General features: G+C 42.7%; 2 protein-coding genes across 7 annotated transcripts in view; one reads left to right on the top strand and one right to left on the bottom strand.

Moving 5' to 3' along the window:
* Nucleotides 1-22468, bottom strand: part of EIF2D (eukaryotic translation initiation factor 2D) — a 103169-nt gene that overhangs the window by 29890 nt on the left and 50811 nt on the right. The window lies entirely within an intron of this gene.
* Nucleotides 1840-20490, top strand: DYRK3 (dual specificity tyrosine phosphorylation regulated kinase 3). Of its 6 annotated transcripts, XM_028734377.2 has the most exons (4): nucleotides 4819-4934; nucleotides 5245-5307; nucleotides 15492-15570; nucleotides 16936-20490. In XM_028734377.2, the coding sequence occupies exon 4, from the start codon at nucleotides 16957-16959 to the stop codon at nucleotides 18505-18507; it is 1551 nt and encodes a 516-aa protein (XP_028590210.2). In that variant the 5' UTR covers nucleotides 4819-4934; nucleotides 5245-5307; nucleotides 15492-15570; nucleotides 16936-16956; the 3' UTR covers nucleotides 18508-20490. The 6 variants fall into 6 exon arrangements, with proteins under 6 accessions (XP_028590207.2, XP_028590214.2, XP_028590213.2 ...); XM_028734374.2 differs by lacking the exons at nucleotides 5245-5307; nucleotides 15492-15570 and adding an exon at nucleotides 1840-2012; XM_028734381.2 differs by lacking the exons at nucleotides 5245-5307; nucleotides 15492-15570 and adding an exon at nucleotides 1842-2012 and having other exon boundaries at nucleotides 4823-4934.

Below are 22468 nucleotides of genomic sequence, written 5' to 3' on the forward strand. Positions count from 1 at the left end.
CCAGTCCAAGACATCTGGGCATCTGAAGTGAACCACAATATAGTGTTCCCCTCCCTGCCAAGGAAGAAGGGGTGAGTGAAGAGCTAAATCAGAACCCCAAGGTGGGGGGGATAAGGATCTACATCAGGATCTGCTGCCTCTGTGGATCCTGCTGCCTGAGGCAGTCACCCCGCCTTGCCTCACTGTTGAAGCAATACATGTACATTTTGCATTTGTACAGTAGGCTAGTATCTACACACATCCCCCTCTCTCCTCCATCCAGACAAGCAACAGGCAATATCAGAGTTCAAGAACACAGGGAGGGCCTAGGGAGAGATCCAAGAACCACATTTTGGCCACTGCGTCTGAGCTTCCCCACCCTTGCCCTAGATAATCGGGAGCCCAATTTGTCAGGCATTGTATATTCCACTCAACAAAAACAATCCTCTGTTACAAGTTCCTAACCAAAGCTTATTTAAAACACAGCTTAATGCTGAAATCCTACACACACTTTGGTGGAGGTAAAGGTAAAGGTACCCCTGACTGTTAGGTCCAGTCGCAGATGATTCTGGGGTTGTGGCGCTCATCTCGCTTTATTGTTCGAAGGAGCCGGCGTACAGCTTCCGGGTCATGTGGCCAGCATGACTAAGCTGCTTTTGGTGAACCAGAGCAGCGCACAGAAACGCCGTTTACCTTCCCGTCAGAGCGGTACCTATTTAGCTACTTGCACTTTTTGATGTGCTTTCGAACTGCTAGGTAGGCAGGAGCTGGGACCGAGCAATGGGAGCTCACCCCGTCGCATGGATTTGAACTGCCAACCTTCTGATCAGCAAGCCCTAGGCTCTCTGGTTTAGACCCACCAAACTCAAATGGGCATACAATTACACTGGAAAGAACTGTAGCCTAGTTTTAACTGGTTTGTCAGCTTGAATGTGTTTTGGATCTTCTAGTGTCACGGTGGATATAACACTTGGCCTGTTGCTGAAAGTATTCAAGCTTGGGAGTTACACAGAACTGTTTAGTAGGCAGAAAGATAAAACTGGAGCAGGGGAAGCTGCCTTTTATCAAGCCAGATCACTTGTCCATCTAGCTCAGTATTGTTTACCGTGATTGGCAAGTGGCTTTTCAGAATGTTAGGCAGGGGTCTCCCAGCCTGACCTGGAGATGCTGAGTGTTAAGTTGTGTGAGTGTTGCCCTTGGGACTGACTGTCTACCTGCAAAGCAGTTGCTTTATACCACTGAGCTATGGTTTTCCTCCTTAAAATAACAAAACCACGGTTTCTTGGAAGACTTATGAGTGAAGACGTATACCCATGCGTTGTAAGCGTCTTGTGGTGGTGCTGACACCTTAACAAGATCTGGCAGCTTTGTTTAGAAGAACTCTTGGGTCAGACCAAGAGCTTGCGGCATAATAACTGTTAGGGCAGCCCATGCTGCAATAAGCGCCAGCCACAGCGAAAGTCCACGAAAGCTCATGCCATAATGAACGTGTTAGTCTTCAAGGTGCCACAAGGCTCTGTGTTGTTGTTATTTGCATTCGACGTGGCTTCGCTACAGACGAGGCTCTTTTTGAGGTCCCGGCAAGGTTCCTAAGGCGTGGCCCTAAAACACACACGCACACATTGGGTCGCTCAAATTCCCTCAAATGATTTTATTTACAAAGCCGCCTGCAAGCAACCCCCCCCCCCTCCGCCGCCTTCTCTCTCCCCACTCATCCCCTTTCCCCCCTCGGCGCCCTCCCGTTTCCTTTCTCTTGTCCTCGCTCGCCGCCTCCTCTCACCGCGCAAGCGCATAGAGGGCCAAGCAGACGTTCCCTTAGCAACCGCGCCCTGAGCACTGCCGCGGCCCCGCCCGCCGTGCTACAGCCTCAGAGGAGAAAGAGGCGAGCGAGGGAGCGAGCGAGGCAGGCAGGCAGGCAGCGCGAGCCGGAGTGTGGGCCTGGCTAGGGTGATGGGGCGCAGGGCCCGCGGGCTTCCACCCCGCTACCGCCATGATGCTGCTGAGCAGGAAGCCGGAGGGTCCCCTCACTGCAGGTAATAACGGCCCCTCCCGGGCGGGGAGGTTGGATGGGGCTCCCTGGGGCTCTACCTCGGATCTTATTCCTAACCCCCCCCCCCCCGATTTGGAATGGATCCCTCCACTCCTCGAGGCGAGAGGGCCTTTGGGCCATTCGAAGACTCGGAGAGGGGGGTCCCGTGGGGCTTCTCGCGGAAGAGCACAAGAAGAGAGGCGAAGTATCGATCTGTATTATTGCATATGCAGCCGAACGCACATGCCGCGCTGGCCCCGCTTCCTCGGAGAGAGGCCACGTTGCGCCTGCCTCGTCCACCCCCGTTTTGTGCAACGGGGATATTGAGGTGGGGGCCCCCGACCGCCTACATTGGGAGGGGAGGCTGTTGCGTTGCTTTACGAAGGAAAAAGAGTCTTCCAAGCGATCCCGCGTCCTGCCCTGTGTGTGCGTGCGAGTGTGTGAAATCCACTTCTTTGTTGCTCCCTTTTCCACCCTGCGCCCTTCCGTTAGATCGATTGCGAGGAGTTTAAAGGATAACTCATCCGTTTTAGGTGATCTGGATCCGCAGTATAATGCAGCGGGGGGCATATTGTGGAGGGGGATGGCGGGGGGAATCTAGCACTCTCAGAGAGAGGGATGGTGGGAGAGAAAGAGGGAGGCATGAGGTTGCGGCAAGCTTGTTTTGAAGCGAAGGGCCGGCCGGGTGTTTTTTTGTTTTTGCAGGGGTCGCGACGGAGAAAGCACCGTCGGCAAAAATGCTAAAAGCCCGGTCCTGTTGTGGGTTAAGCCTCGTTGCGGGATTGGCCGTCAAGTAAACATGCACACGATTGCAATCGGAGCTTGTGGGTTGCATCCGACTAAGTTGTACTCAAGGGTAGACCCTTCGGAAATAATGGGCCTGGGTTAGCCATGCTCCTTGTTTTCAATGGGTCTGCTCTTGAGTAGGACTAGCAGTGGATTCGGCCCTGCGTGTTTTCGCTGGGGTGGTGGTGGTGGATGGAGTCGAGAGAAAGAGAAAAATGCGGATGGAGTCTTGGGAAGCGTGTCGGGACGGGTTCCCCAGGAGACCAGGGGAAAACTCCCCATTGCACGAGAGGTTTAAAATGCCAGTCGGGACAAAGCAGCCGGCGTCTGATTTTAACGGACAAGCTGGCCTGAGTTGGGAGGATTGTGCTTTACCATAGGAAACGACGTCGATTTCTTTCTTTCTAAGGTTCTGTAACAATTGCTTTGTTAGGTCTGGGCGAGTTTAACGCAAGGGGAAGGTTGATCAGTATGGATCTGAAATGGTCTCATGTTTCAGAGCACTTTGTGTGTAAACGCATATCCAAAATACGCTTTATGACTTTAAGAGACTTAGACGCAGGCAGGCCAGATTCCTTCAAGTCACTGCCAAATTCTGCATAAGGAAGAATTTTTATTTTGACATTTTTCCGTTGGCAACTTAGTTGACTTCTTTTTAACTGTTTTCAATTAGGACAAGGAGCATTCATTTGTTCAGATCAGCAGTGCTCCTCATGTAACTATTTTGTTTGTTAGTTTTGCAATCCAAGTTTTAAAAGAAAGGCAATTTTTTTAGTGATCAAGTAAGGCGGGGTGAAGAACCTATTTCTTTTCCTTCACACCATTGATTTTTCTGTTTCACTGTGTCTGTAGAACACATTTGTTAAATTAGCATCTTCAGGAATAGAATACAGTGGTACCTCGGTTTACATACACTTCAGGTTACAGACTCCGCTAACCCAGAAAGATTACCTCAGGTTAAGAACTTTGCTTCAGGTTGAGAACAGAAGTCGTATTCCGGCGGTGCGGCAGCAGCGGGAGACCCCATTAATTAAAGTGGTGCTGCAGGTTAAGAACAGTTTCAGGTTAAGAACGGACCTCCAGAACGAATTAAGTACTTAACCCGAGGTACCACTGTACTGTTTTATAGCTATGCATATATGTCAGTATCAAACTCTGGTCTGTGGGATTTATTGGGGGGGGGGGCGTGGAATGACAATAAATGCAACATTCACATGAAAATATAATCATTTGCATAGACCAAGGATAACTGGTTGGAATATAACTTCTAACTGGAGATCAGTTTAAAACAAAAATGTAGAAAATTAAGGTAATATTTACAGCTCATTCTTTTGCATGTTTGCTTGGAAGCAAGCTCTACCGATTTCAGCCTTAGTGTAAATAATATTGAAGGTGGTGTTTTTACAGTTACATAGCAATATAATATTTGTAGACAACTGTGTTTGTGACCCAATACACATATTGATTTGTGTAGTAATTTGTATTTCTGGAACTATTATTCTCTGTCACATTAAGCAGACATTGATTCATAAGTGCTGTGCAACAATTTGCACTTTCATTTACTTTAGAAGGAATTTTATCTATTTATTGGCTTATTTTGCAACCTTTAAATAAAGATGTTACAGAATTGTGTACTCCTCTCAGATAATTTTCTTTAAAACACATTGCTAGCTAAAAGATTTTAAGATTGTCTTGATACTTGTGATAAATGGACCTGGTTTGAGAGCTTGATCCATAAACAAATCCTAAAGCTAGTGAACATTTAGCCTAGTGATGTGGAACCTGTGGCCCTTCAGATCAGGCTGGGGACAATGAGCTATGGAGTCCTAAAACACGTTGAGGACCACAGGTTTCCAATATCTGATCTAGCCTTAAGAAACCGGTTTTTAGCTGTGTTATAGTTGCTGCTTTTTTGTTTCCTTTTTTCATCCTGTGCAAACTTAAGTGGCTTACTGAAAAATAAATTAAAATTAACGTTTGTATGAATTGGTGTTAGTTTTTACTGACCATCTTGTTATTTCCAGCCAGGTTTGGAGATGGCTTGTACGATTCCTACATGAGAATAGATCAGATTAGATATACAGATCCTACAAACGAAGAATGCACCCCTTCTGGACTTCCGTCACTGGGGAGACCTAATGTAAGTAATTTCAGGAATCTTGGATTCTGTCTCCAGGGTTGCAAAACATTAATACAGCTGTATCCATGAGGAAGGTCGTTTTGTTCTTACTGATTTTTATTCCAGGCCATAGGATATGCTGTTTAGCATGATCTAGAATGTTACTTAATAACTGGATGCAACTCATGATACTAATGTATGTGTGTTTTATTAGTCAGTAACTCATTCCTGTCTTAACAAGTACAGTCTTGCAACTCAGTTTTCTGGGGGTAGTCACCCCACTGCTGCTCTGCCTGCCTTACTGCTTCTCTTTCCCCCTCCCCTATTGTAGCATAGCCCCAGGAGGTGCTCATGATGTGGGAGAGGGCCTGGTGACAACAACAGGCATGCCCAGGTAAGGGAACAGAGAGCACCTTTAACATCTCTTGACAAGAGAGCTGAATTAAGAAGTGCCAAAAACCTGCCTATCTCTGTGCAGACAGTACACCTAGCACTTTAGAGGTTCTCTGGTCCTTTCTGCAGTGACAAAAAATATGTTTAAAAGCTGTCTTCTAAATTTACAAGCTTGTTCTAGACATCCATTTGTATTCCTCAGGGGAAACATCAATATATAAAGTTAGAAATAAACTATTTATTTATTTATTGAATTTCTATACTGCCCTATACCCAGAGGTCTCAAAATATTATTATTGAATTCATTCTCTTCCAGCTTACATCAGAGTAAGAGTTGCAAGAGCAGCTCTTCTGTGACTTTATTCTTCGAACTGTTAAATAAATCACCTTTCTCTAGGATAAGACAGAAGTAAAATCTGATTGGTGAAGAAGCAAGCCATAGGTAGTAGAACTGATAATTGTGTTTGTGCTATCTTTGTTGGTCAGAAGTGAGAGAGATCACACTATAGGTGCAGAAGTCTGCTGTGTTATCTGGGGAGCCATGTTTGTTGCATTTATACTTGGCACAGGAGTACTAGGACTGCACCTGTGTGTATCTGAATATACTTTAACTTTTAAATGCAACTAGGCATTTATAGGGCTGAAATAGTACTTTTGTGTTTATGTATTATGGGTGTTATTTTTATTTCTTCATATGCTCCCAGTAAGTAAGGAACCCTATTTCTTTTTGGAACACCACTATTCCCTGTTACTTGAATTCTATTTTTATAGACATGATAGATGTTTTAATCAGAGTTGTATTTCTTTGGAAGCTGGCTGAAGTGGCTCATTTGGGTTGCATCAATTATATCCAGCTGTGGCAATGATCTTAACTGTAAGATGATGTGTAAATACTTTCCAGCAACAGGGGAATTCTATTCTGAGTGAAACCAAAGATTCCCTGCATAGTCTGATCACTGAGAGAAGAAACTGGCATGTACAGTTTTAGCATTCTATCATGCCATGATTGCTTATTGGAAACTTGTGGCTAAAAGCCAGAGGGGAGTAAATGGATTAGAATGTGACATAGAGATGTGAAAGCAAATGCATTGGGTCAGATCATGACTGTTATAAACGTGTTTGTCAGCTTGTGACACCTAACAATACTTTTTGCCCTCCCCGTCTTTGCAAGTGTGTGTATGTGTGTGCATACACACATATTCAAATCATTTATGAATGCATATAAAAGCGAATACTGTTTTTCTAGACCATCATTGAATTTTGTGCCCTTTTAAAAAAATAATCAAACACCCATGTGCCTGTTCAGATTATTTATGCTATGTTTTCTTATAAACCCTTTCAGTCATGGATTTCTTGCTTTTTGAAGTACAGTCCTCTGTACACTTATGTGGGAATAAGCCCATTTGAAATTAGTGGGACTTGCTTCTTGGGAAATGTCCATTGATAATTCTGTAATTTCAATATCCTGTTTCTGAAATCTTTGTGAGCTGCCATATGTAGTTGCTTCTTTAAAAAGTATAACTAAAAATTATATTTAAATATATAAATGCATTTGCCTTATTGACCCAAGTGAAAGTGAGGAATATTTAAATAGCTTAAATGTTATTCATATTATCAATGAGGTTTAGGGAGGAAATAAAAAAAGTCCAATGTATGCAACCAGCATCTGCTTTAAATTTTATGTAAGGTAAACATTCCTGAATGTATTCAGTTAACTAAAGGTTCATACCATGGGTTTTTATGGGATTTTTTTGTTTGCTTTTTGTTTGCCTTTCCCCTCAACCCTTTAAATACTTCTCCATTCTGAGCATGTGTGCAAGGTTCTTTTCTGCACCATGCGCACATGCAGTAAAAACAAAACTTCCAGGAAGTGCACAACAGTGTAAGACCAAATGTTACTAGCTTTAGTTCTCATGTTTCACAATGAGCAAAATGAAGGCTTGTATTATTTTGTGGGGAACAATATCTGTTTCCATTAAAAATAAAAATAGTAGTCAGCTCTTGCATAAAAGTGCCATTTTCCTGACTTTGTATAGTTTTTGTGCAAAGAGTGTTAGAGGTCTTGTGCACAACTGCCATGTTACTTTTTAAAAATAATTAAAAAGTCTGATATATGCATTGCAATTATAATAATCCACCAAAGTTACTGGGTGGAGGTCTACAGAGAATAATTCCTGAACTGTGCATGCCTTCAGCATGTGGCAGTCAGTGGAAATAAATGTTTTTGTTTGGCATTAGGGTCTGCCTGAAACAAAAACTGGCTAGGTTGTGATTAGGTGAGGCGCAAACAGAAGGGGCCACCCACTGAAACATCATACACATGACAAATTGCCCCCAACCCACACACAAAAATGCAACTAGCTTCCATACCAGTGATGACCGCTAATGTATAATAAGGCAATTTTTGCTTACTGGATTTTTCACAGTGAGGGAAATCCAGATTAATTGTACTACTATGAACTGGTGTTTTGATGCTGACAAATTTGTATGGACATTCTTGAGAAACCTATGTGCACAAGCAGCACTGAGTCTACAATAAACTGGAATAACCCTTATCTTCTAATAATGCAATCTTAGTGCTCTAAGGAGTTAATCCTATTGTACTTACAGACAGTCCTGAGCATGGTTACTCAGAAGTAAATAGCGCAATATTAAGAGAACAAGCAGTCTTCCAAGGCTAACCTATATTGGGAGTATTCAAAAAGCTGATCTGAACAACACACCACATGTGTTGTCACTCATTTCTCTTGGCTGCTAACAGCTAGTCTATGGGCTAAGTAAACTATGTAGTCCAGCTCTTGCAAGAGGAAGTGTTGGAAGCAGGGTGACAGGTTACTCTGAAGTCATCTGATTGGAAATGGAACTTGTAGTTAAAATTGTAATGTGGGTCAGTCTGCCAAAAGTCATCTGATCATTATCCAGCTGGCCATTCTACTGGAGAGAGGGTTCTTTACATCCCAGCTGTCTCAGGGAAGTCAGACTACCAAACCTGAACAACAGGATTTGGAATTCTAACCAGGTGTGAAATGTGTTGATGGATGGTTCCAATGGGGAGAAAGGGAGTTCTTTGCTTTCCAGTTAAGCCAAGCCAAACTATAGGAAAGTGGCTTCTGACATCCCGCAGTCTAAGCACACTTATGCCAGCTGGAGCACCATAGAATTTGGCATGAATTATCTGTACTGGCAACATTGTACTAACATCAGGGTTATGTTGGCATAATATCACAAATTAACCAGCTTTACTTCTGTTGTGGTGTGACATCCTGCAGGTGCAGGGACCAATAAAGGCAGTGTAGGATATGTTGGAAAGGAGCCGTCTGAATCATAAACTCTCTGACTCTGCTCCTGGCGCCTACGTCAGTTACACTGACATAAAAATGGTGAGCCCATTCAACTCAGTGGAGAGTTGAAACACACTATAACCCTCCTGCTCTGGCCACAGCTCCACAGACATAGGATGCAGTTAACGCTGCACTCAATTACATCATACCTACAGCAGTATATAAATCCTGACAGGTGCTATAGCTCCGATGAGAGCATGGGGCTTTGTTAGAAATACTTGGAACATGCAAGGGAGAACTTTAGTAATGGGAGGTATGGAGAAGGCATTTTACACAAACAGCCTCATCAGGACACCTCTAGGAAGAGCAGGTTGCTAACACCTTCTTGCAGCCCCTATAGGTACTCTCTCTCTAGTCTCCACACAAAAACAGCAAGATGCATGTTGTTTCTGCCACTATACCTAGGGATGCACACACGCCACACAATTAAGTGTGGAAAGGGTACCATGCCTCATAGTGCCCCCCTCATTCCCAGCCACCCCACTTCAGTATTGTTTACTGCGTATTGGCTAACCATTCTTCCTCCCTCCACAGCTAGTAGCATTGCCACCCACACAGGAGAGGTAAGTACATTCAGTAAGGGAGGGGGAGGCCAGTGGCCATGAACCCCCACATGAAGGTAAGATCTCTGTTGATGAATGGCAGGAACTGCACTCTAACCATTGCTTGCCAAACACTCACGATCCCTTTTGCAGTTGGGGGCATGGAGTAGAACAAAACACTGCAACTTCCTACAAGAGATAGGTAAGTATTGTCTTGGTGATTGCAATCCACTCCCCATTGGGGGTTGGGTGAAGGGAGACAGCACTCTCTTACACACACTTGATCAAAAACACCAGGTGAGCATTGTGGTCCAGGAACTATGTGCTGCAGTTGCTGACCATTGTTCTCTACTGTCTGTGTGCACCCCCCCCCCCCGGCACTCCATCGTCTGACCTTGAACAGAAGCTGTAGCTTCTTCCTTACTCCCAGCACCATTGCAGACCAAGTGAAGCCTTCAGCATTACCGGCCTCAGTAACCTGTATGATTCTGGCTGTTTCTCTGTGGGGTTGCCAACTTTCACTTTTTCCAGTACATAAGTTGCATTATGGACAGTTGCACACTCTGGTGACGGATGGCACTGCAGAGTAAACCACCTGCTATCCTGTTGTCTTCTACAACTTTCATAAAAGTCTGCCAACCCCATCCATGTGTCTGGGATGCTGTTTAGTAAAATGCTTGCCTTTTGTTATAGCTGTCAATTTGTTTGTTACTGGAGGTGAGCAGGTTGGGATCATTTCCACACCCCAGAGTATGTTCTGTCCTCTGCCAGCCTCAGGAAGGGACTTTAAATGAAAGGGTCTTCGGGGAATTCTTTGCTATCAGGTCTGAAGAGATGCAACATTTCCACCCGCTTGCCATTTTACCTCCAGTGAGGGTAAAAGAAGAAGAGGAGGAGTTTGGATTTGATATCCCGCTTTATCACTACCCAAAGAGTCTCAAGGGACGCGGGTGGCGCTGTGGGTAAAAGCCTCAGCGCCTAGGACTTGCTGATCGAAAGGTCAGCGGTTCGAATCCCCGCGGCGGGGTGCGCTCCCGTCGTTCGGTCCCAGCGCCTGCCAACCTAGCAGTTCAAAAGCACCTTCGGGTGCAAGTAGATAAATAGGGACCGCTTACCAGCGGGAAGGTAAACGGCGTTCCGTGTGCTGCGCTGGCTCGCCAGATGCAGCTTGTCACACTGGCCACGTGACCCGGAAGTGTCTGCGGACAGCGCTGGCTCCCGGCCTACAGAGTGAGATGAGTGCACAACCCTAGAGTCTGTCAAGACTGGCCCGTACGGGCAGGGGTACCTTTACCTTTAAGGAGTCTCAAAGCGGCTAACAATCTCCTTTCCCTTCCTCCTCCACAACAAACACTCTGTGAGGTGAGTGAGGCTGAGAGACTTCAAAGAAGTGTGACTAGCCCAAGGTCACCCAGAAGCTGCACATGGAGGAGCAGGGAAGCAAATTCACCAGATTACAAGTCCACCGCTCCTAACCACTGCACCACACTGGCAGCCTCCTCTGCAGTCACAGGCAGCCTGGTCACTGCCACCGTGATCAGTGAGACAGGCAGTTTGGAGGTGGAGGAGATAATGAGCAGACCTGGGCAAACAAGCATGAGGGATGTTTGACTAGATGGGACCAGTGATACAAAAGGCAACCTACGTCATCTGAAAGCCAGGCAATTGACTCATGCAACACTCCTCTGACACTGCACTGTTTTCCAGAGGAAGATTGCATCTTGAAGCTCCTGCCTGTGAAATGTATGCTATTCTGCTGGGTTAGGGCTCAGAAAGCTGCATCATACTCAGACCATCTAGTTCAGTATTGTCTAAGTGACTCTTCAAGGTTATATGTGAGCCATTCCAAGCCCTATATAGAAATGAGAATTGAAGCTTTATCATGTAAGCATGCTCACTGTGATAGGACCCTTTTCCGCATGTACCCTCTTTGCCCTGGTATACACAGTAGCTCAGGAAGGACACAGTGACCACAGTCACATGGAACACTAAACTATATTCTAGTGCTACATGCACAAACCTCTCCAAGCCCAAGTAAAGCATTGAGCTCATGCACTCTCCCTCCTCCTGACACCAAGTTTGTTTTTGCTAGTAAAGAATCTTGGCTTAGCATTTTGTACAAACCAAGGATCCTGTTTTAAAACAAACCATGGTTGGTCTCTAAGCAAGCCGAATAGGGCTGATGCAATGCATCCTCCTGTCTCCTGTGGCTGGGTTATCATCTGCTTAGTAGAGTGTGCCATGTATGTTCTAGTTCTACCTACTCCCTCACTTTTGTATCTGACATGCCTGTTGCAGGTAAGACATGCAAAAGGTGAGTGACCATGTTTCTGCCATCCCCTAGTAGGGCCCACTTCTTTTGTATTCTGGAACTCTATGCTGTGAACCATGACACTGTTTCTGCTCTTCTGCCCATTCTCTCTTCCATTTTGTATTGGGGAGTCAGATTTTGTTATAGGATGATTTACCCATCTTTTCCCTCTAGAAGGAGTGCTCAAACAGGCTTACCATATTTCTGTGCCTGTGGACACACACAGTTTTTATGCTGCTGTTGTATGTCTCCAACTGTTGGTTTAAGAATTGATCCCATTTAAGTTACACGGATACAACAGCAATATAAGTGGTCACAAGTGTATCTGAGACCATATGACTTTGTTTCAATGTGCCATGGCTTAAGGCCGCTAAAAATATGGCATAACTGATACATCTTGCAAGCTGAAAAATCTATATTATTTAAATGTATTGGTGTGAAGGAAGTTTACTGCATGGAAATGCTCACAAAATATTTACATGATTAGAATAGCATTAATTTTGCAGAATTGTGGACTCGAATTTAAGGGGAAATGTCAATGAACTTTAAGTACAGCTACTGTGGAGTCTGGGGGAAAGAGTATTTTGCCCTAAAATTCAAACTCTTCTCTTTTATCGAGAGTTAATCTTAAATAAATTAATACTATGGGATACAGTTGTATGTCGTTCTGGAAGTGCCTCACCAAAGACTCCTGACCGAGCTTAGCAGTCATGGAATAAGAAAAGAGGCCCTCTTGTGGATCAGTAACTGGTTAAAAAACAGGGAGCAGAGGGCAGGAATAAATGGACAGTTCTCCAATGGCAAGATGTAGCAAGTAGAGTACCCCCAGGATCAGTATTGTGCTTTTTAATTGGTTCATAAATGATTTAGAATTAGGATTGAGCAGTGATGGAGCCAAGTAAGCTTATGATACCAAATTATTCCAGGTGGTTAAAACAATAAGGAACTGTGAAGAGCTCCAAAATACTGTGTAAATTGGCAATAAAATGGCAAATGCAATTAAATGTTTAAAAAAGTGTGAAGTGATGTACACCATATACATGCTCATGGGGTCAGAACTAGAAGTGACTGAGCACTACCTTGGCGTAGTGGAGAGCTCAGTGAAGATGTCAACCCAGTTTGCAGCAGCTGTGAAAAAGGTGACGTGTTAGGAATGCTTAGAAAATGAATTGAAAATAAAACTGCAAGTATCATAATGCTGTTATACAAATCTGTGGTGCAACTGCACTTGGAATACCGTACACAGTGTTGTACAGTCACAGGATAGGTGGACATGGCTTACCCAAAATGGCTTGGCACAACTAATTGGGCCAACAGAATGGAGGTTCGCCACCCCGATGTTGCACACGGGATCTGTTCCGGAGCTCCAGTCGAATCCTGAGGTGTTCATATCTGGAGGTGCATGCATGCAGTTTAGTTCTTCTGTGCATGTGCGCGGGGCGAAACCCGGAAAAATACTTCTGGGTTTCCCACGCACATATCCTGAAGGTGAAAGTAAGTAGAGGTACCACTGTACTTCCCAAGTAATCTTAAACAAAGCATTGTTTAAAAGTTATCATAGTTAAATTTTGATATTTTGTTTCATTGACAGTGTATGATGGGGACCATTTAGTCCCTGCACCCCTTTCCTTCAATGTTGTCTCATATTTGACAAGTTTGTCAAAATAGATTTTGTTTTGGAAAATGCCTATCCTAATTCAGAGTACACAGTGCATGTAATGTGTGTGTCTGTTTTCAGACTTTTCATAATAGAACATTGGACTTTTTCTGAAACCTGAAACATACTTTCCTGTTCTACATTTTGCAATATATTGAAAGTATTTTTCTAGATCTTCTGGATTGTTACTGGTTAGGTAAAGGTAAAGGTACCCCTGCCCGTACGGGCCAGTCGTGTCCGACTCTGGGGTTGTGTGCCTATCTCACTTAAGAGGCCGGGGGCCAGGGCTGTCCCAAGACACTTCTGGGTCACCTGGCCAGCATGAAAAGCTGCATCTGGCGAGCCAGCACAGCACACGGAAACGCCGTTTACCTTCCCGTTAGTAAGCGGTCCCTATTTATCTACTTGCACCCGGGGGTGCTTTCGAACTGCTAGGTTGGCAGGCGCTGGGACCGAACGACGGGAGCTCATCCCGCCGCAGGGATTTGAACCGCCGACCTGACGATCGGCAAGTCCTAGGCGCTGAGGTTTTACCCACAGCGCCACCCGCATCCCTCTTGTTACTGGTTACTTTTTGTAATAATTGTGGTCCAGTAGATGAGATCGTAGCAGTTAAGCAGAGGGCTAATCTGGCTGCTAATTACAGTCTTAAAATGTGTGTTTTAAGAGGCCCTTGAGCTCCACTGTTGTGTTTGGATGCCTTTTTGACAGTTCTGAAAACAACAGAAAGCAGACGTGCTTTTTACTGTAGCTTGTTCAGGAGAGAGGAGAAAGGTTACCTGTAGGGCACTGTGCTACGAAATGGATGAATGTTAAAAGGATATTAATACTTTATAGAAGTTGAAATTCTTTGTTATTTCCTTTCTCATTTTCCCCACCAGCAGGAAATGAGTAATGGGAATTGGGCAAAGAGTGGCATAGCTGTTTGAATTTTAGTGCGTTAAATGGTTGCTTGATGTCGGGAGGCCCAGGTCCATACTCAGAGCAGTGCAGAGAAATGAGAGGTAGAGCTTTCTCAAGCTAATATCTTCCTGTGGGAGTTTGTTGCAAGCCTGTGTGCGTGTGTTGTTTCTGTGTTCATACAAAAGACTAATCATTAGTCCTCGGTTCTTAAAAACCAATCAAACCAAACCCAAATAGTTTTCTAACTTTCTTCTTATCAGCATGACCTCAGTTTATTTCCTTGTAGGATCACTGTCAAAACAGAGAATGTGTTGTGAAACAAAATACTGCCCTAGGAGGTATGAGGCTTAGTCATACCATGCATTTCTTTCAGAGCAGAGAATGGGGAAAGAGCGATGTCATGGAATCAGGTGGTCAGTGGCTGGGAGTTTGCTTTCTTTTGAAAGGGAGGAGGCTTTCCTAGGCAACATAGATAGCCGATATGAAGAAGGATGTAGCAGGGAATTCACCTCAAACATATATGTCCATTTACATGCTTTGGGGAAATAGTTGTGAAAAACTAACTTGATCATGGTTCTCTGATGTTTGCAAAATATGGGATTTTGATCACGGAAAGGAAGTTAGGTGCTGAGGTTGGGTTTGTAGGAAGAGGCGGCATTTCTGTGCCACGTAAATATGTTTCTGTTTCTGGAAAAGTGGTTATCACTCTATATTAAATTCCTCTCTACAGATCCTGTTCGGTTTTTTGAGCCATTAAAATAATGCTTCTCTGACCCTTGGCAAGTTTTATATTTTGGAGCATGAAAGCTGGAAACTTGGGTTTACAAAACACAAAAGCTGAACTCATTCATTGCCAGCTTCCAAGTACTATAGTTTTTAGGCACATTCCCACCATCCTTGGGTCAGATGGGTCCAAGAATCTTCCTCATTTATTGGTCAGAGGGAAAAGTCTGAAATAGTCCAGTCTGTGGCACCATGCAGCTTTAAACTTTCGCCTTTTTGTGCTTGTCACATGCCAGATCTGATAGCAGAATGTCTTTTCAGACATGTGCCTCTTTGTTATTGTGAGTTAATCCATAGCAAGTACCAGTTTTTAAATGCTATACTTGTTTACCTTTTTATTTCAAGGTGTGACCTTTTAGGTTGCAGATAAACACTGTATGTTGTACAAAATTGCAGCTCACTAAGATTCAATTCCAGTTTGCTTTTCTCATTTTGGCTCCTTAACTTTACTGTAAAATGAAGAGAAGAATCTGTCTGTAATTCCTCAGGCAAGCGTTGGATTGGAAAGCAGACATTTCTGAAAATGGAGTTTCCCCTAAAACCTGGATTTCTTACTGAGTTACAGAGAATTAGTGTCATTTTGAATTATTTGCTGCAAGTGGCCTTCTTATTCAGAATTTTACACTGTCTGTCATTCTTTCTCTGCAGTTCAGCCATAAGCCCAGCGAAGAATGTGTTACTAAAATGCTAATTCTCTGGATCATATTTTCTATGAGTTCCTGGAAAGGTGTGTGTCTCAAAATGTACTGTCTACATTTTCCAGGCAGATATAGCAGTTAAGTAGTAATCAGGAAGAACCAGAGAGCTTTATCTCTTAAAACTTGTCTTTTTCTGAGCCAATGGGGTAAACTGTGTATTGGCATTTCAGCGGAAAGATATGCAAGTTATTTTCCACGAGTTGTTATTTTGCTGCTATGTTGGGATGATAGACAGTAACTTGCTATACAGGAAATGGATAGCATCACTCACCAGTTATCTTCAGACATGTGTACATTTTTACTGAAATGGAAGTTCTATTTTCAGTTTCAAGGATTGGCTATCTTTATTTTGAGATCAAAGGCTAGAATGGAAAGCAGATGTTTCTGCACTTTCCACAATTGTTGTACAATATAACACAGCAGCTTGTAACTTCCGTGCAGAGCAGAACTAAAAGCAGTATGAACTTTAAGTGCGTCTGTTGCCTTTCTCCTTGGATATAATTTTAGGTCTACCTTCGTATATTACACTGAAATCTTGTAGAAATGAGAAACTCCTTTATTATGTTTTCTTGCCAATTTCAGTTTGCTCTTTTCACTGCGGAAAATATTTAGTCCCTTATTGGCAGAGGATAGCAAAAGTTCCTTTCTAGGACAGATGCAAAATGTGTTCAGTTCTGCCTTGCTATACAGCTTCAAATAAAGTAGATGAGAACTGTGGATAGACATATGAGAGTAGCACGGAGCCCTTGGTAACAAAATTAGAATTCACCTATTGCCCTGGCCGCCATTCCATTTGCCCTTGGAAAAGGCTTCTATCATAACCTGCTACTGCTTTGCATCCCCTCTGTGTGCCTATTTGTGGTGTTTTGTATTTTTTCATCCTTGTAGTTGGCTTCCTGTGGTTCTAAGATGGCAAATATGCATATTTCAGCTATGGCTTGGCTTACACCAGGGGTTGCCAACCTGGGCCTATGAGCACATTAAAAAGTGGGGAAACTGTCACGGGCACTATTTGCATAGCAGAACCCGAGCACTCACTGCAACCTATTATGTTGACTATAATGGAATGCTGCTTCAAGACCAATTTAAGTGGGGGTGGGGTGGGTCCCTGCAGACACCAGGAAAAGCTCTGTGGACTTGTGTGCCCATGAGCAACACATTGGTGACCCCTGGTTTAATGCTAAACTTTCAGCACCTGCCCACATGTCGGGTTGAACAGTAGGTGTTGCGTAGCTGCTCTTGTGCATGCTAGTGCGATCGGTTGCTTCTGAACTAGATCAGAATACGTTTTTTTGTAAATGCGCCATCTGAAAAGCTTGTCTCATTGCTTCTTTGCTTCCCCATTGTTAAAATGAGAACTGAAACTAAAGATTTGCTTTGTTTCATCCTAATAGGTAACTACTAACCCAATCACAATGAAGGACCATCCTCTGACAGGGAGCCAAGTCAAAGTGGAGCAGTTATTTGAAGACTCTGGCAACAGAAGGAGCAGTACTCTCCAGTCTTCAGGAATAAATGCCTCTGAGAGGTCTTTTCCAACTCCAGCAAAAGATAAAAGCATTGATAGCATAAGTACCAACAAAAATAGTGGCAGCTTGACAAAAGCACACAAAACCGGAAGTCAGCCCCCAGAACAAGCACTGAAGCAATACAAACAGCAGTTGTCAGCCTATGAGCAGCAAGAAATATTGAACTTTCCTGAAATTTATTTTGTGGGTGCAAATGCAAAGAAAAGGCAAGGAGTCATTGGAGGCCCAAACAATGGTGGATATGATGATGAACAAGGCAGCTACATTCACGTGCCTCACGACCATCTTGCCTACCGATATGAAGTACTAAAAATAATTGGAAAAGGCAGTTTTGGCCAAGTAGCTAAAGTTTATGACCACAAACACCACCAGCATTTGGCCTTAAAGATGGTACGTAACGAAAAGAGGTTTCATCGGCAAGCAGCAGAAGAAATACGGATCTTGGAGCATCTCAAAAAACAGGATAAAACTGGTGGCATGAATGTTATTCACATGCTGGAGAGTTTTACCTTTAGGAATCACATATGTATGACCTTTGAACTCCTGAGTATGAATCTCTATGAGCTGATCAAAAGAAACAAATTTCAAGGCTTCAGTGTGCAGCTGGTACGAAAGTTTGCCCACTCTATACTGCAATGTTTGGAGGCTCTTTATAAAAACAAAATCATACATTGTGACTTGAAACCTGAAAATATTCTTCTAAAACAACAAGGGCGGAGTGGAATCAAAGTGATTGATTTTGGATCCAGCTGTTTTGAGCACCAAAGAGTCTACACTTACATACAGTCTCGATTCTACAGAGCCCCAGAAGTCATTTTGGGAAGCCGTTATGGGATGCCCATAGATATGTGGAGTTTTGGCTGTATTCTTGTGGAACTGTTGACTGGTTACCCTCTCTTTCCTGGGGAGGATGAAGGCGATCAGCTAGCTTGTATGATGGAGCTCCTTGGAATGCCCCCACAGAAGCTGCTAGACCAATCCAAGCGAGCCAAAAACTTCATCAATTCAAAAGGCCATCCTCGTTACTGCACTGTAACGACACAGGCAGATGGGAAAATGACTCTTAATGGCAGCAGATCACGTAGGGGGAAAATGCGTGGTGCTCCAGGCAACAAGGATTGGGTCACAGCATTAAAAGGCTGTGATGACCCCGTGTTTATAGAATTCCTGAAAGAATGTCTTAATTGGGATCCTTCTGCACGGATGACTCCTACCCAAGCTTTGAAACATCCTTGGATTTGTAAACGAGTACCTAAGCCACCCTGCATGGATAAAACATCAGGCAAACGGATTGCTCATTATACGAGCTCTTTCCCAGGGATAGGTTCCAGATTACCCCCAGTTGTTGGGGTAGCCAACAAACTACGAGCTAATCTAATGTCTGACTCAAATGCCAATATACCTCTATGTACTGTGCTACCAAAATTGGTCAGCTAATAGAGAATTACATATTCCCAGAGTACATATGCTGTGTTTTTAATTATATCCTTGAAATATAAAAAGATGACAGAATGCGCAGAGGTCTTGGAAAAAGAGAGAGAAAAGAAATGGATTTTTATTGAACACTAAATCTTGTATAAACAACCCCCCCCCCCAATCAAAACATAAGCATTTTAAGGGCTATGATTGTTTTATCAAGTTGTTTCAGCTAGAATGTGGTGCTTGTTACATCACTTTTGATAGGTCAGCACATTTGTTTTGTTCAGTGAAGTTACGCACTATGTAACAGATGGATTTTATAGCACTGTTGTAATAAAACTCAAAAACCACTGCTCATGCGGACAGTCTCACTTAGCAGACAGTTTGCTGCAAACCACTTCAAAGATAAATAAACTATGCATTTAATTAGCCACAAGTGAATACATCAAAGAATGATGGTCAAAAAGCACAATATTTTAATATCTATTGGTTGTTGTTGTAGTAATTTCAATGTACTGAGTGCCAGATTTTGGTGTTTGGGAAGTCTTTTGTCTTTGCCAGGAGCCCTCCTTAAATTTGCTTGCAGTCTGTGGCAATAAAACACTCCTAAGAAGAGTGGGTGCTGTCCTAAGGCTACGAAGAAACTGGTGTTGGGACTCTAGGTATAATGTGCTTGGTTCCTTTCCCTCATCCATCCATCATGCAAAATTGACTGAACTAATCTTTATAATTTAGCATTTGTTTGTGGAGGTAGAAAGGTCTTCTTGCCTTTTAGTGTCATTATTTCCCCGAAGGGTAGTTCTTTTAGTGTCTTGCAGCAAAAACAACTAGAGTCTCATGGTAACGTAAAGACTACACCTAATTTATTGTGACATATGGTTTTGTGGATTATAGTCCTCCTCATCTGAAGAATGCACCTGATGAAGTGCACTCTAGTCCATGAAAACTTTTGCCATAAAAATCTTTCAGGTGTCACGTGACTCTGTTCTTTCAGAGTAAGCTGCTCTTAATTTTAGTCAATTGGTTCAAGGACAAACTGTTTTAAAGCAAGTGCAGTTTCCAAGAGGTTGGGGCAAGGTTAAAATGCCAGTAATTAAAAGTTCATTGTGGAGGTGGGTGATTTGCATAATCTGATTGAAGGTTCAGAAGTTTTGTACAGTAAAATGTAATGAGATGTAGCAGTGTCTGATTACTGGAAAATAAAAGGTGGAAGATGTGTATTAATGGTTAAGATAGAGAGAAGTTTGCTTCTGAGTTTAAACCTCCAAACTTACATTATTTGACAGTCACACACTTGTTAAGTCTCACAGCAGTTTCAAATATACCTGAGGCACATTTTATAAGCAGTACAAATTTAACAGATTACTCTGACTGAAAGAAGTCTCCCAGCCAAAGGCATTGTTAATGTGAACTTGTGTCAGATGTTGATCAATCAGTTAAGTCAATGAGTATTTTCGTTCAGGGTGGAATGCAGCATTGCATGAGCAGGCTTATCTTCTTCACCCTGGAGCCACCCACCGAAAATCTTTGTGGAGTTGGGGAACCTTTCAGAACTGGTTTGGGGAGGCTACAAGGGGAGGAGAGGAAGGGGAGGCTACAAGGGGAGGAGTGTTGGAATCAGTCCTGTTTCTGCATTTTGTCATTTGTTGACCCATTCTGTGAGGTTGTTAATACTTGATAGGAAAAGAGCCAGTCACCGACAGACCAATTTGCATCATCCTTCTGTAACACATATTACATGCAGGATACAACACCAGCATTTTTTCTACTCCCCAAATACATTATCTGCTTTTAAATTAAGATTGTCTTTATCTGTAACTGTAATTTATATTCCAAATTGCATTTGAATTGTTATTATTATTGGAGTTATTTGTACACTCAGAATACTCATTCCCCACTTGGGCTCAGATTTTTAAGAATTTGCATTCAGTACCTGAAAGCCATGCTGTACCTATACACAACCTGCCCTGATTCAAATTAAAAACCCTATGTATAAGTCAACTGGGCTGTACTATCATCCATATATCCACATGGGATTCTTATTTGAAATGGAATTTTTAAACCTGCAAATATAACAGTAGTAATGGTCACAGTGCCAATAAGTCTTCAAGATGGTTTATAGATAAAAGGCTACTGTAGTATCTCAGTCCTTGGCAGCAGAGATTGCGAGTGGAGGAAAAAGGTGCATAGACTGCAGTAATTTAGTTGAAATAAGCAAATAGGTCATTAATAGTGCAGATAAGGAAACAGCCAGAGAAGAAAAGCAATCTCTTATTAGACACTTTTCTTTGGCATATGGTTCAGTTGCATCCCTAAGCTCAGAGTAACTGTCATCTAACTATTTTTTTGCCATCCTTTCTGTGAAGATAGGCAAACTTAAACTTCTCTCAAAGATATCTAGAAGCTGTTTAAATTTTGTGAAGCTTTATCTACAATGGCAGTGAATATTCCATTTTGTTTCTGTGATGCTAATTCACCTGTGCTTTAAAATTAACAGGAGTGAAACAGAGGCAATTTCAGAAACTGAAATCAATAATCAATAAAGCCTTTTTATTACCCTTTAGGCTTAGTAATTGTAAACAACTCCCCCCCCCAATAGTTATTGTCTTCAGAAAGTCTTTAAATTAAACTGTGGGTCTTTTTAAACTAACATCCTGTCCTCTCCCCCTTTTTAACTGAAATGGCTCATATATGATGATCTCAGCAACATCTCCACTAATCCCAGGAGGACAAGCAAAAAGCTGATTGTGCACCCAGACCATTGTATTGAAAGATCAGCTGAAAAGTTCACTTCTCTAGAACAGAGTAATAGCATTGTGAAAACTAAGAGCTTAAATATATTGAACAATTTGCACTACTTAGTTATTATAGTTACACTGTATCAAGCATAAAGTGCATGCTTTCCCTAAAAAAGTTGTGTGGCTTTTTTGTTAATTTTATTCTAGACTTGTTTGGCCTCCTACCAGCCCCATTGGTAAAGGAAATCAATCACTTTGCAAACATTTGATTTAGTTTTTAAATGTGTAATTAGTGATTTCCTAAATCAAGCAGGAGAAGAGATTCAGTAGGCTACAAGGCCTCTACCAACACATGATTCTGTGACTAAGAATATGTTGCAGATTGTTAATGAAAATAAATTTCTCTCTACAGGCAGCCCTCCATTTATGTGTGTCCAATATGCATGTGATCGTATATATGCGCATCACACAGAACCCGGAAGTGACTCAGACACGTCATATAGACATTACTGAAATGTCACTAAAAGGGCGCAGTGGATTGTTTGCAGGCTTTTCCAATGGGTTTCAATTATATACAAATGGGGGGCTGCCTGTACTAATATATGTGCTGTGTTGGATAGAGCTGTGTGCCTGAATTAAAGCAGCAACAACAGCATCACTTAGGTAATTAACTACAGTACCTTTTCAGATGGGGTAACTGATTTAAAATACACTTTTTAATGTATGGTCTGACTTCTTCCACAAATTTCAGTCCTATCAAAGAACTCTAGCCTGAGAGTGTTAATAATGTTACCTCTCAGGAAACATTGGAAAGATTTATTCCAGCCATGCAATGCAATTACCGTGAGAACACTGGCCTAGGTTAGTACAAGATTCCACTGATGCTAGTCATATTGTGTACTGTCTCTTTCAATCTCCGTTATAAAATGAGAAGCATCTGAAATCCTTGGAATAGTCAAATGCTCATGGAAAATGTTGTTTGCAAATATTTGGATGTAATCAGTTTTACTACTAAGACATCTATCAATATTAGAACTATGTAAGAGGTTCATTAGTAAATATGCACTGCTAAAACTACAATTTAATGTTCTCACTTCTTGTCTCTTGTGCCATGCTTTACCATCCTGGATCCATTTCCATGCAATACTGCTCAAGGGGCAGTATCCATCTCCATAATTTCAAGGATTTTCACTTGCTCAATGGAATTCCACCTCCTCCATGTGTGTACACCACACCCTCCC

The sequence above is a fragment of the Podarcis muralis genome, chromosome 5 (genome assembly GCF_964188315.1).
Source record: "Podarcis muralis chromosome 5, rPodMur119.hap1.1, whole genome shotgun sequence".
Taxonomy (NCBI): Eukaryota; Metazoa; Chordata; class Lepidosauria; order Squamata; family Lacertidae; genus Podarcis; species Podarcis muralis.

Bases quoted from the DNA above. Each gene is read 5' to 3' on its own strand.
- DYRK3 (XM_028734381.2), top strand. From the start codon at position 1,930: ATGGGGCGCAGGGCCCGCGGGCTTCCACCCCGCTACCGCCATGATGCT. The intron at 2,013-4,822 runs GTAATAACGGCC...ATTTCCAGCCAG, and splicing joins GGAGGGTCCCCTCACTGCAG to GTTTGGAGATGGCTTGTACG. The intron at 4,935-16,935 runs GTAAGTAATTTC...TCATCCTAATAG, and splicing joins CGTCACTGGGGAGACCTAAT to GTAACTACTAACCCAATCAC.